Source organism: Eurypyga helias, unplaced genomic scaffold (assembly GCF_000690775.1).
Source record: "Eurypyga helias isolate BGI_N326 unplaced genomic scaffold, ASM69077v1 scaffold15366, whole genome shotgun sequence".
Lineage (NCBI taxonomy): Eukaryota > Metazoa > Chordata > Aves > Eurypygiformes > Eurypygidae > Eurypyga > Eurypyga helias.
Genome location: NW_010254901.1, coordinates 60,476 through 74,652, shown reverse-complemented (window position 1 = coordinate 74,652; position 14,177 = coordinate 60,476). Strand labels below are relative to the sequence as shown.

Genomic DNA, 14,177 nt, shown 5'->3' with positions numbered 1-14,177 from the left:
TATTTGGGACTACTCTTACAATTGGTATTCATAATGTGACAATATCTGGATCCATAATCAGACAGTAACCTTCTCAATGGCAATTATTTGATGAGATCTATAGAATTCAAATTATAATGGTGATATTAGGATGAAATTCAAGCCTGCCCTGTAGTTACAGCTGTGCCATAGCTAGGTACTAGGGCTGACCCAGCACACTTGAGATGAGGTGATGGCCTGAACCACTGGCCAGCTTCCCAGTGAAACAGCTGATCAACAGCTACAGGACTTAGGAGTTCCCTAAGTGAGAATTGTGGACTGTTTGGAAGATTTCCCATGTTGCTCCTGCTGTGCACACACTAGTGATGATACACTAGTTGTTTATTTAAGATGGATACATGAATTCCCTGAAAGGAGGACCTGTCAGTCTTAGGCATCTCCCCAGAGAACTCCTGCTGGTGAACTGGCCAAACTGCTCATAGATGATTTAAATCATCAGTAGAAACTGCAGAAATGATCTCACAGAACAGGCTTTTATGCATAGCTAAGGCAGAGGATGATTTGTGAATACTGTAAGATAATCAGAAACAATGGACCATGCCAGCTGGCTTGTGAGAATTCAGCAACGCAACAGTTCAAGGAGTCTCATCTGATAGAGCTGAAAATGCTGCTGCAAGGATGGTTGCAACAGAGACTCCCATCATCAGCCAGACAGTGACTGCCTGATCTTTCAGAGAGGTTTGACGTCCCAGGTGAGGTGTATTGAGAGTTGGGTTTTTTTTTTTAACACACATTCTTCCTGTGCAGCAAGTATAAAGCAAACAGTTAAATATAATGATTCAATACCTCATTTCAGTGCTTTTGATAAGAAATGAGTGAGGGCCGGGGTACACAGGACCAAAGAGAGCAGGAGTGAAAGGGAAGAAAGAAAGAAACAAAGAAAAAGAGAAGGAAATCAACCAGCAACCAACCAGCCACGGCATCAAGATTAATATCCAATGGTCTTGAAGTGAGGTAGCTGTGGTGTATAAGAGTATCTGTTGTTTAGTTTACCAATATTTTAAGTAACTTTTGCTGCATAATACATTTTTAAGTTGGCCTCTGTATAATAGTCATTGTCTGGTTAATAAACAAAGATACTTGCTATTAGTTTGCAGATAATGGTTGATCAGAATTGAATTTTTAAAGAAGTAAATAAAACCCACGTGCATGGCTCTGGGAGAGGCCATTTGGAAAGCTGAAGCTAAGCTGAAAGCACTGCACATTTAAAGTTTCTGTGTACTTTAAACCTTCAGACACTGAGATGGGGAGGAAGGGAGGAACGAAGTCAAGGAGTTACGGTACTTCAAAGATGTACAAGGAGCGAAAAATGGAACAATTTCTTCCAGTGCAGGTCCTCTCTGTTGGTACCCTGTTTCACCGCTGACTTTTTTCTGTACACTTCATATTTTTTTTTTTATCTATACGTAGATCATGGAGATCACATGTCTGTGCAGGTCTCCATGGATGTATCTGGACTACAAACCCAAAGTATGACTGCAGCTTGTAGTCACATAGCCAAGCCTGCTTACTCCCATTACAGCTTAGGTACCTTATAGCAGAGCTACAGTAGCAAGCAATCCCAGTGTGGTCTATGAAACCTTAGCAGGAACCTGAGTGAATATTTGATCCTGTGTGACCTCAAGCTGTGCAGGGTATTAGTAAATGGGAAGTCAATACCTACACCTTGGTCTTCCAGTCATTGCTTACAAGGCATGTGTCCTGATGCACAGTATGCTGCTGTGCTTGCCAACATGAGAGCTAGTAGAGAATCTGGAACATATATTTTACATTGCATGAGGGTGAGTAACTTTAAACAGGAGAGCAGACCCTCAGCAACATTAAATTACAAGCTACACATAGTTGTGTGGTTGTAATGCCACTTGTTCTTGAGCAAGAGAGCAGCTTGGTTCACAGCATTACTCATCACCCGCAGGGCAAAATTCTCCACGAGGATGTCAAGGAGGTCCTGTGGGCTGCAAGGGCCCGGGACAGAGGAGGCTGACACAACAGCGGACCCGGCGGCTTCTTTCAGACTGTGCTGTGTGGGTGGAGGGGTCTTTTTGCATCCTGAAATCATCAGTGGGTGTTACGCTGACTAGGAACAAAATACCTCACAATATATACAGAACGTTCATTTAACACCCTAAATATGAGGTGGATACTGGGGGTGGAAGTGATCAAGATTCTACTGCCAGAAACCCTGTGAAAACAATATTTAGCAATTCAAGTAAGTTCGTGCCACTTTCTACTTAATGCTCGAGGGAATGCCAGAGCTGGCAGTCGGTAATTACTTCTGCACAGAAACAGTTTGACACACACTCTTAGAATTTTTTGTGTTAAAAGAAAGTCTGAGGGTTTCATGAAAAAATTGCTTAAAGCATGTGCCTCTGAAAGAAGACAAACAGCATACCAAAAAAACTTTTGAGTTCCGTATGAGTATCAGATGTGTGAGAGTGCAATTCTAAAAGCTCAGACAGACCTCACCTGTGCTACATCTGGTACCTGGCAGTCTGTTACAGTTTGGGACATGAAATCATCAGACTGCGCTCCTGCTCACAGTCCGGGAGCTGAATGAATATAACCTTTGCCACTTTCGTCTCCTTTGCAAGCAGACTCAGACTTGCATGAACATTTGTGTTAGAGTTAGGGAAAAGAGAATAAATCTGGAGTCCTGTGACAGATGTCTCTATGTGAAGATATCACAGAAAAATGGGATCTGATTGTTCTGCTACCCCCTCTGTAGAATAGTTCCAGTAAAGAAAGAATAAAATTCTCAGTTCTGCATGTCAAACACCTACACAAGCCTATTTTATAGAAACTTCTCATACAGAGAACAGAGTTATGTAAAAAGCAATAGCAAAACAGACTGCTCATGTGTATAACAACAGACTTCCCCTCTGTCTGTATAGCTTATATATCTTGAACAGATGTTGTGACCTTTTTTCTGCACTGCTGCTTTCTGTTATAACCAACAAGAAAGATTTAAGATGACCACTGAATTTCCCTCTGCACATGACCCAGGATCTATTTTTAATACTGCAAATCTTCTGCAAGATCCATGCTAATCAAATTAATTATAATATCTTGTAGAGAGTGGTGTTTTTTTTACCTGAAACTGTGTGATCCTTTGGGTCTCTCAGTAGTTTGAGCCTTGCATGAGGGAAAATGTACTGCAGGGGCTTCCCGTTTATCTGAGGAACACAAATACGCACGTCATAAAAAGATAAAACATCAATTATATCAATAATTTTAGACAGCTGAAACAGAAACAAGCAACAAACTAATTTCATCCAGGGAAATAACAAATCTTCACAATTCAAACATTCCCCCAAGTTTCAAGACATTTATCAGACAGCAAAACCCTTCTGCAGAGGAATGAATATTTACTTCCATAAAGCCAGTTTCATTTTGAATATGGCTTGAGTTCTGATTTTTATTTCCTAATGACTAGAAGGTGGTCACTGTTCTGCAGCTTACCTTAATATTAAACCTTTGTCCAAGACGTGTTCAAAAGAAGAATGAACCACAGTATTTCTTGTAATTATTATACAATCCTCTTCATAAAGACCTAACCAAAATGGTAGTTGTATGTGTAAACGAGTTACTCTTTAGTTTCAGAAAAACCACATATACCAATATACCTCTTTTCATCAGCTTTCAAAAGCCTTTTGAAAGACCCAACCTAAATCTTTTACGTCTATAATCTAGATGAAAATGTGCAATATTTACTTGGGGTGACACTAGACAGTGTCCAAGGAAAGCAACACATCTCTGCAAAAGGCACTAAAGAGTCAGGTTTCCATTTGGGATAATCCCACCTGCCCCCTGACAGGGGCACAGGAGGGGCCATGCAGCAGGGACTAACCCACCTGCCAGGGACGATCGCCAGGAGCCCACACCAAAATGTAGAGTGTTGCAACACTCACACATCTCAGAGCTATCACACAACCTCTTTGCCTGCAGTTTTGGTCTTTCAGAAGCAAAGCAGAATCCATCACCTCTGCGCCTCTGCCCTGTTGGTGCCAAGCCTGAGCACTGCAGCTGGACTGAGGGAAGAGAGCGTGACTGCCTGTGACTGCTCCAGGCTGAGCGGCAACGGGATGGGACTGGGGGCTGGCAGACTCAGGGAGCCCATGGGACAATATTAACCAGCATGCAGGAGAGTTTATACATCTATTGTCTTAATTCAGCTTCTTATCCAGTGGGTGACGTTGCACCTAGAAGGCTGAAATCTTCCCGTAACACACCGAGAACAGTACTGACAGTAAATAATCTCAGACATAAAGGAGATGATGGAATTGGTAGTGGACAAGTACTCCAGAATAAATCAGAACATGAGATTAGGCAGACTTTAGGGATTTATCATGGAATTTTGCCAGGGCATAAGGTCTAGTACTACCAGAAATGTATAAAAGTGTCACAAGACTTCCACACTTATAAATGGAAAGGGACATTGCTATGTTTTTAATGACAATATCAGAAATTCAGCACATGTAATTTAACAGTATAAATAAAGTATTTGTTATGTGTAGCTTACATAAAATTTTAAAATATCTGAAAGAATGTTTCTAATGTTATTTATAACTAAATAAGAAAAAATACAACATAATGCAGTTCAAGAGAAGTGTATGACCACATCTGAACACATCCTTAGCTGGGATTCATTTGGTCTGAGCAATTCAATTTAACTGAGGAACATTGCAGCTCATAAATTTCACTTCCTTTTTTTTTTTTTTTTAATTGCTCTGTCTTTCTTGAGCAAGAATGGGTTTTTTTTTTTGAATAAATAATAATCCAAGAATAGTCAATGCCATATTGTACATGATTGCTGACAAATATATCAGAAAATATACTGTCTCCTACTTTAGTCTATTATTTCCTCATTACATTCACTCCAGAATTTTATGATAAGTATAAATCCTGGTGATTCATATAGGTAAGAATAAAAGCATTAAAAGTTATTAGCATTCAGGGTAGCATATTATTTTTTTATTGTTGGGGGAATCAGTACTTAAACTGAACATATCATTAGGCATTTACCTTCGTAACAGTATGTGTCTGAAAGTGGCAGAACAAATAAGAAAAAACAGTGGTTGCTGTAAACAGATAATGCAAAGAACAGTTACACTGGTTTTGATGGTTTTACTTTAACCTCTAATGCCCTGTGTATCTGAAATCTACTAGCGCGTTTGAAAACCCACAGAACACCAATTATTTTGTGTTTCTAATTGTTCACATCTTCCAACTTTCACTAAAGTTGATTTCATTCACCTGAATATATGCCAGGAGGCCCTTCTAGCTGACTATTCGCCCAGTTACCCCACTGAAGATGCAGACAAACCCCTCTGAAGTCGAACAATCAGGACAGCGTAAATCTGAGCTACGGAGCAGAAGGGGCAGTCCCTCCTTTTCAAGGCTGCAGGAATGGAGGACATCTAAGTCCCCAAGCCCAGATTTAAGTCACAGTGCAAAAGGTGACTTGATCCCTCTTACTTTTTACAAAAACCTACAGATTCCTGCCATCTGTCCTTGCATGAAAACCTTTTCTTCATCTTTCTGGGAGCATTCAGAACACTCGAGTAATAATTCTTGCAGGTCGGCACTGGCAATGCCATCCTCTTCTGATAACAGACACATTTTGACAGTGTATCTTCCCCCCTGCTGTGCTCTTTGAGGTGACAAGGGACTCAGATCACATTTTTCTGCACATTACTCAGTGAGCCCTTTGGGTTGCATCCCAGTGAGTTAAATGAAAACTGGACCACAAAGCATTTCCTCCAGAAATTTAAGCTCTGGTTATGTGCTTCATGCTATTAGTCAGCTCAAAGCCCCTCCAAAAAATGGAACAAATGGTAAATAAATGTGCTGTGGTTTTCTAACAATGTTACAGAAAACTAGTAAAAATATACAGTTTCTTTTTCCTTTGTTGTCATTACACATTTTGTCTGATAAAGAAACTCTAGGGAAGTCTCATATAAGGGAATTTTATAAGGTAAAGAGGACAATTAAGAAGAATAAATGTCTTCAGTACTGTATTTAAGTTTAAGAAATAGTGTATTTTAGCATTCCAAGCAAAGTCCATAGCAACATCTATAAGGTATTAACTGGACTTTGGATCAGGTCACCAGAGCCACGGTGACTTCTGGTTTTAAATGGTGCTGCACCTCCCCTTCCACCAACATCTTAGACAGGGCCTGATGAAGGGAACTTCAGCAGCTATTCCTTCAAGGGAAATTTGCCTGAGTTAGATATCCAGGAACAAGACGGTGGATGATCAAGGTGATGGGTTACATAGTATCTACCCTAATTTCTGAATACCACAGGTACTTGTGTGAGCACACAATGCCTGCAAAATCTGGCACCAGGAATTCCCACAGCTAAGAGAATTCTGCCCCTTTGAGCCGCGACATCTCTTCTGTGCAGAGCATGAATGTCAAGTTCTCTAGAAATCCTAAAGGTGGAAAGTTCTCCCTACTGATAGATGCCTGATGATGGAGATATTTTTCAAAAGAAGTATTGAAGAAAAACTTAACAAAGTTCCTGCTCATTAATAAATTTCAAAATGAGTGGCCTTTGCTTCTGCAATTAGGTCAGTAGAGGACTCTGATTTTTCATTTAGAAGTCATTCTGGCATGCAGTGACAACATTATTTCTTGGTGACTAAAAAATGAGAAACTGCCTGCTAAATTCTATCTTGAATTACAGGGAGGGGGTGGCTAAGAATTCACTCAGATTAGATATTTTAGCAATTACACTAAATTTGGAAATGTCCTATTTCTCATCATATTTCCAGAGAATCTGAATCACAAAATGCCTTTCCCCCAAAAGCCTCAAACAGAGAAAGTAGTTCACTACAAATGAAAATGAAATCTCCTTGCTAGTTGGAAAACAATCAAAACTAAGTGGGGTGGGCTTAAAAAACGCAAACCAAAAGGTTGCAGGTAACCTCCTGGATCTCTGTCACAAACAGTATTTTCCTCATTTTAACGCCATTGCTCACCTTATGACCCATTTTTCATACTCACTAAAGTGCCCCTAAAAAGGCATGACTCATGTTTCAAAGGAATAGTGCAGACGCATGAGCCAAGACAAGCATATGCTTTTTGAAGGCCTCCAGTAATAGGGGATTAACATTCCAAGAGTTGCATCTCTAGAGCCCTTGCCTTTTTCTTGTGATTAGAAAACTGTTGCCAAAGCAAAACGCTGACAGTACACTGGTATTATGATGAGTTTGGGACTATATTCATTTAGGGCTTAAAAAGACCCATCTATGATCACTGGAAGTTCTGTATTTAAAACCACTGAGAAGCTACTTATCTTCTGTTTATATACACTCACTGTCCACCTCCTGTTATGATCTCTACTCCCCTGACACCTCCTCCTGCTGTTTCTTCCCAACCTGTTTGAAACAGCCAGTTTAATTCAGGATATATAAATAATTTTCACGGGAAATAATAACAAAAAAGCGTTGATTTCTGGAGATGTAAAGAAGTTGCTGGTCAGCTGGCAGCAACTAAGCAAACAGTTGAGGTCAACAGGGATCAGTGAGAAATCTGCAATGGATTATGTATTGATTAGGTTTAAACCATGTTTACCCTCCCCAGGTAAGCAGTTCAGAATCACTATGTTGGGAAGCAGCTATGAAGATACTAAACTGCACTGCATTTTAATATGATTTCAGAATACTATGTAGCACCACAGAAGTTGCTATAGAAACAAATACATTTTAATATTAATACTACAGTATGTGAGCTTAATCCGATAGGCTGTAAGAAATCCATGGAAACCTGGAAGTTCAGGGTTGTCACACCACTGCATTGTTGCTTGAAAAAGCACAGGGTTGTGCTTTATTTATTACCTTTAATTGTGCAAGTTCTATGGGATGAAATCAAGCAGTTCTGATTTCATCTAGTAAGAAAAATGATGTTTTACACATGTGAAATTAAATCTTCTGGAATATAAATATTGTAGTGGTCAGTAAAATATTCTCATTTTTCAGAAAGAAGAAAAAACAAATGGCAAATTTACAGCCAAGAAATGTATTTGGAAACATTAACTGATACATTACAAGCTGATTAATGCTACTGGTGCAAATTGTTCCTTTTGTGGCTGGTTTGTGCTCACTATGGGATATTAAAGGAGCTGCAATGGCTTAATTACACTATGCTAACTAGGAAACTGTCCTGCAAACCGATTTCAGGAAAGCCTCTGCAACAAAGAAAGCTCTGGGGGAAGGTGGACCTCTTCAGATGGTGAGGGTGAAGAATGATTTGCCATTTTTGGCTCCAGAGTACATCATGTTTGGACACTACAGCCCTCTATGCAGAACTGAGTTGTGGATACAGGAGACAGCATGGGACAATGAACTCAGTAACATTTTTGTTACAGAAGAAACAGGGCTAAAAAAGCCTTAAGGGAGTGTTTACTTTGCCTCAGCACACACATTGGACTGAAAGTGGTTTATTTTTCTCCATAGCTTTAAAATATAAAATGAATGCTAAAAAATAGGGTTGTTGAAACTGATTTATTGCTTCTATTGCTAAGTGTTTAACGTTCAGAATTCAGTGTGGAGCTAATGAAACTTTCTCAGTTGGCTCTGACCTTTTTTATCTTGCCTTAAAGTAATTTCATTTCTGGATGTGTCTGAAAATATATATTTTTTTTTAGCTACCTCAAACAAAAGTTCACAGAAGATATTTAATGTACTCTGAGTACTCTGTACATGTGAGTTGGTGAGAACTGGCATTTCTCCCTTCTGGAGGCACACTGATAGTATTTTGTACCAGTGGGTGAATGACAGTAGCTAACCTGGACAGAAACAGATGACAACAGAACTGTTGTAAAGCTTCTCTTTCCACATCACCTTTCTTCTGCACAGGCTTTACACGGCACCACACAGAATCGCTAAGAACATATTCCCTCTCCAATTTCAATCCCAGATTTTACAAAACCTTAAAATATGCTTTTGGCAAGATTTTAAATGTGGACCCTCTGTTTCCATAGAGGTATCTCCATCTCCACAGAAATATCTATGGGGATATCACAACAGCTTCAGGGACAAAAAGAAAAGAAAAGAAAAATTTTCCTTCTGGAAGTAATCCAGGAAAGCAAGAACTTTCAGGTCCTTTAACCTTCCTCCCTCAAAAATTTGATCGAAGTCTTCCAACCTGTCCTATTGTAGTGCTATTCATATGAGAGCAAAAACCAAGATTGAAACTTTGTGACTAGCAACTTGACTGGGAACTGTTTACCCAGGACAAAAACTCTGGAGTTCTAAAAGTTAATGCATCTTAACAACCACTTCCATATCACAGAGCTCAGGATAACTATCCATTTCAGACAAACCTGAATTTCAAGGCAAATTTTTAATGTTACCTCATGACAATGTAGTGGTCAAACACAATTATGCATGTTCAGAATAATGTGTGTTTCTCATAAGGATTAAAATGCTCAGATAGGGATTTGGTTATCTATTGCCAGTGATATTATGAGCTGTGAGGACTGAAACATCTTTTATCCTGCAATAAAGTTGTTTCATAGGGTGAGTTATTTGGATTCCTTTAAGATTTTGTCGTTTAAAACTCTCTTTCTCAACAAGAAATGGGTAGTCTCAGTACAACCTAGGCTGTGTAAATCTCAACATATGCTAAACTAAAGAAAGGAAAAGAGGGATAAATAAAAATTAGGTGACAGCTTCTATTGTAAATGAATGCTTACATCCTAAAATCTACGTTTGCTTCATAAAAACTAGATTCTATTGTCAAATGTCAGTGAAAATGCTCACCAGCAAAAAAAGTTTTGAAGGCTGCATGTCCAGTAGGATATTCCTGTTTGTATGCTATTTGAGGAATTAATGTAAGCAGTGTAAGCTATTAAGTACAAAGGGACTATGCAATACTTTCTCTTGCATCCATAGCACCCCATTGAAAACAGTATGATCTTAATCAATATAAACGATAATTGAAAAAATCAAGTGAGGATCTTAAAGATTTGAAATATATAAGCTTCATTAATACAAAAAGGATATGTAATGGTATACTAAGGTGAAGTAGATTTCAAAGTTGGCAAGCTTGAAAAGCAGAAAATGGTAATTTACATTCTCACTATAAAAAACGAAACATTCTAATTATCAGACTGATAAAGTTGTGCTAATTTATTCTCTAATTGAGCATAGCCTGTTGGGATTATACTGACTAACTAAAAGTGGGAACAAGTGTCAACAAGATAAAGCAACACTTTTCCTTAAACTACTACAAGAAGGGTCATGAAACTGGATGGGGAAGGGATGATAAGGTAAAATGGGCCTAACTGTTGTTTTTTGTTGTGGGTTTTTTTTTTTTTTAATAGGAATACGTAATGAATAGATAGTTCTGGTTAGCAGATTAAGCTCTTTCAGACATGCTTCACAAATCAAAAGACAACCCACAAAATTAATACTGAATTGCAGATTAATTTTACTGTAATTTCATCATCAAGTACTGATGACAAATACAGGATCAACAGCACTTCAGCTGAATGAAGCTGGAATTTGATTAATCCTGTAGTCCCTACACTACCAGACAGTATGATTAAATTGTCAAACATTTACAAAACTAAAGGTACCGACTTACTTGACAGCTTATTTGATCTTGGTGTTGACTTGGTGGTCGAGAGTGGGACAACTTCTCTGGCAGCCTTCTGTCAAGGGGATGACCATTCTCCAAACGAGATTCCCTGGGCTTGTCAAACCAATCTGTTTCTTCACGACGGAGATGATAGGCTTTGAAAACCAAGGACAGGTCAAATGTTCTGATCCAGTGCTGGGCAAAGGGCATTAATGCGCATTGGGCATAGCAAACATGCATAGTGGTTACTGATTGGCCATGCAGCTAAAGCAAAGTTTGAGGTGTGACTTGAGACATTGAACTCAGGCATAATTTAGCTGTAAGTGATATAGTGAAGTGAGAAGATTCTATTTATATCAAAACTATGGATATTAAATACCAGAAAAAAACCACTACTAAGTTCTATAGCCATTTCCTTCCTTCTGGCAGCTCAGAAATACACTGCAGAGTTCACACATTTCTAAAATGTTTGAGAAAAAAAAATTGGTCAAATTAGTTACTTTGCAGTAGGCTAAGGAAAAAAAAAAACCCAAACCCAAAAATCCAACCCTCAAAACCCAACCTCCATTCATTCCCAAACTTCTGCATTGAATATCGATCAAAATATTTTAGAAATAATGTAGAACTACTTATAAGAAAATTGAAACTCCTTTATGAAATCACTATCATCCCAAATCAAAGAAGTTGTGAAGCAATCTATACTCTGGGTAATTCTAAACTGAAATATTTCAAGTGCTCTCATTTTGAATTCCACCCCCTGATTTTGCAGTATGAACTTTCTTGCATGGAAAGTTATCCAGAATGTTCTGACAATGATTTTGTAAGACTAATGTTCTTATATTTGCAACAGTTTTAAACCTGTATAAAATCTATTGTGTTAGATACTCTTTTGGGATCAAATAAGACCATTTCACTGAAATCAGTTTTGCACCTACACATATTTATACCTATTGGGTCAACTGACATAGGTTTCACTCCATTGGGATCAAAATCAGATCAAAAGAAAACAATGTGTAGATAATTACAATGTAATGAAAGTTTTAATTTTATGCTTTAGTAAGCAAGATGAATTTGGAACTCAAAGACAGACAATATTTGTTTCAGCAAAACCAGAAATTGCAAACCTTAAATAAGGTCACTTGTTGCTATAGTAACAAGAGTGAACACCATTGTTCCATGACATACAAAAGAATTTAAAATGAAAAATGGTGGTGTGCATAATCTTCTCCATTTAGTTGTTAAACATAATTAGTTCTGTTTAATAATCCAGTTCCAACAAATAACTGGAAAAAAGTTTAATGGGAGACAAAATGTTGTGGCTTTTTCATTATATTTTATTGAATTTCTCCAAAGAGAGGAGTAATATATATGCATGATTTTTAAAAACAGTATTCTGTATGTGGTAAAACCAACACCCTATATTACATTAGGCCTTTGGATATTTGTTAATCCTCGTTCAGATATTATGCAGTCTCTTCCTTCCTAACTGTGCACAAATTTATTCTAACATGAAATGCTTTGAAAATACTTAGACTGGCATATATGAATTAGATATAAACATTATTATCGGTTGAGGCTTGTCTGGCTAGTGATTAGTTATTGATTAATTGCTCTCACTAAACCATGATGATCTAATACGCAAATCCTTTATGCTTTACACATTTATGACCATCGACTAGTGCCTGCATGTCACAGGCTGGTTTGTAACTCATCCCGACAGAACTTCTTACTGAAGCTTATGTGAAGAACCTAATGTATTTTTCTGATTCCAGATGCTAATGCTGACTATCGCAAACTGTGCCATTCGCTGAGCAGATGAAAGAATGTTTTTTTCTTCCACATGTGTCAGTTGAAATAAGTTTTGCTGGATTTCTTTTTTTGAATAGCCAGCACATATGTAGAATACCGTACTGCAGTCCAGACTTTTTTATCAAACTGTGATGAATGTGCATAGTTTATATGAAATAAAAAAAAGGTATGTATGTATGTGTATATAGACACACGCCACACTCATATGTACATACACACACAATTGGTTTTGGCTTGATTACTTGGGATTTGTTTCAGCTGGAAACCTGAGAACAGCCATGATGAATCAATGACACGCTTAGAGGATACTTTTTTTTCTCTAAGAGTAATGACAGGCAGGCTGATGGTTCCATCTGTAAAATACTCCTGCTGGAGTTAATAAGGTTGCCTGCTGTTACAGTTACTGTAACAAGGTGAGTTTGAGCTCCAGGCTATGGAGTCCAATAAAATTTATCCGAGAACTAATACTGGTCACTCTAAATCTCACAGATAAAAAATTACAAGGGGGCAGGTGTGTTGCTGTCCTGATACAGTTTCACCTCAATTTTAAACTTTTAAACTCTACTGTAGAATTACCAAATTAGCATAGTAAAAAAAAAAAAAATCTTTTAGTGAGAATATATATTTTTATATCTGCTCAGCTTACCAGCAGGGACTATTTACATTTGAAAAATTAAGCACTAGCTTCAGCTTCCTTGAAAATTAGCATACTTAATAGTTTGTGATAACTGTGGCAACTGTGGGGTTAATGAAGAGCTATTTGCTGGATCAGAGCTTTCATGGTACTCGGAACCCTGAGAAAATATCAGGTGCTTCAAAACCTCAAAATGATATTTATTTTCAATGGGAACCTCTGGATGTTGTCCTCTTTTAACATTATAGCCATGAAAGTTTGGAATCCTAGTGCAGGTGCTACTTATGTTCTGAAGCATGGTTTTAAGATTTGCTACAGCATCATAGAATAACAGAATGGTTTGGTTTGGAAGAGACCTTAAAGATTCCAACCCCCATGACATGGGCAGGGACACCTTCCACTAGAACACGTTGCTCAAAGCCTCATCCAGCCTGGCCTTCAACACTTCAGGGATGGGAAATCCAGAGCTTCTGTGGGAGATGTTAGTGTACTCAGTGAAAAACAGAAGGTTTGGCTTCAAAGTCCTATTTGTATTCTCTTCTGGCATTAGTTATGGAATGTGACTTATAAAGATGAACAGAAACTCAAGCACATCTCCCTATCTGAGCTGAAGAAAAAAAAAAAATCTTGACTTACATTCATTTTTAAAAGTCTCTAACTTTGGCAGAAGAAATTTTTTCCTAAGATAATGCTCAAGACCAATTTATTTTAATAAATTCTCATTAACACTATGCAGCAGTTGTTAAAAAAAAAAAAAAAAGTGTTAAAAAGCTGGATGCAACACAGCAGAATAGCCATCCACTGTCAGGGCACTACAGAGAAAAGTACAGTCCGGAGAAAAGGCAGCCATAACCTTCTGAACAACTGTAATTGATACTTTGGAACATATTTTATCTTATATCCAGATTATATGAATATTCAATTCAAGTTACTTACTGTTAGCATATTTGAAAATAATGCCACAAAGTGTTTTGATTTCCCAAAACTTTACATAAAATAGTGCAAAAATAAGCTATTTGTGAAGAAACAAAAGCTTGACAGAAATTAGAAAAGGATTGCTAAAAGGGAAAGCCCTGGTATTCAGGGACATATCAAATAATGAACATGTG

At 37.9% G+C, this 14,177-nt stretch overlaps 1 protein-coding gene across 1 annotated transcript in view; it reads right to left on the bottom strand.

The window, feature by feature from the left end:
- Positions 1–3,130: 3,130 nt before the first annotated feature.
- LOC104510804 (protein piccolo-like) overlaps positions 3,131–14,177 on the bottom strand; it is a gene marked incomplete at both ends in the record, with an annotated part of 61,183 nt that continues 50,136 nt past the window's right edge. The window contains 2 exon segments of the mRNA XM_010153166.1: positions 3,131–3,212; positions 10,632–10,780. Of these exon segments, the coding sequence (XP_010151468.1) occupies positions 3,131–3,212; positions 10,632–10,780 (231 nt within the window).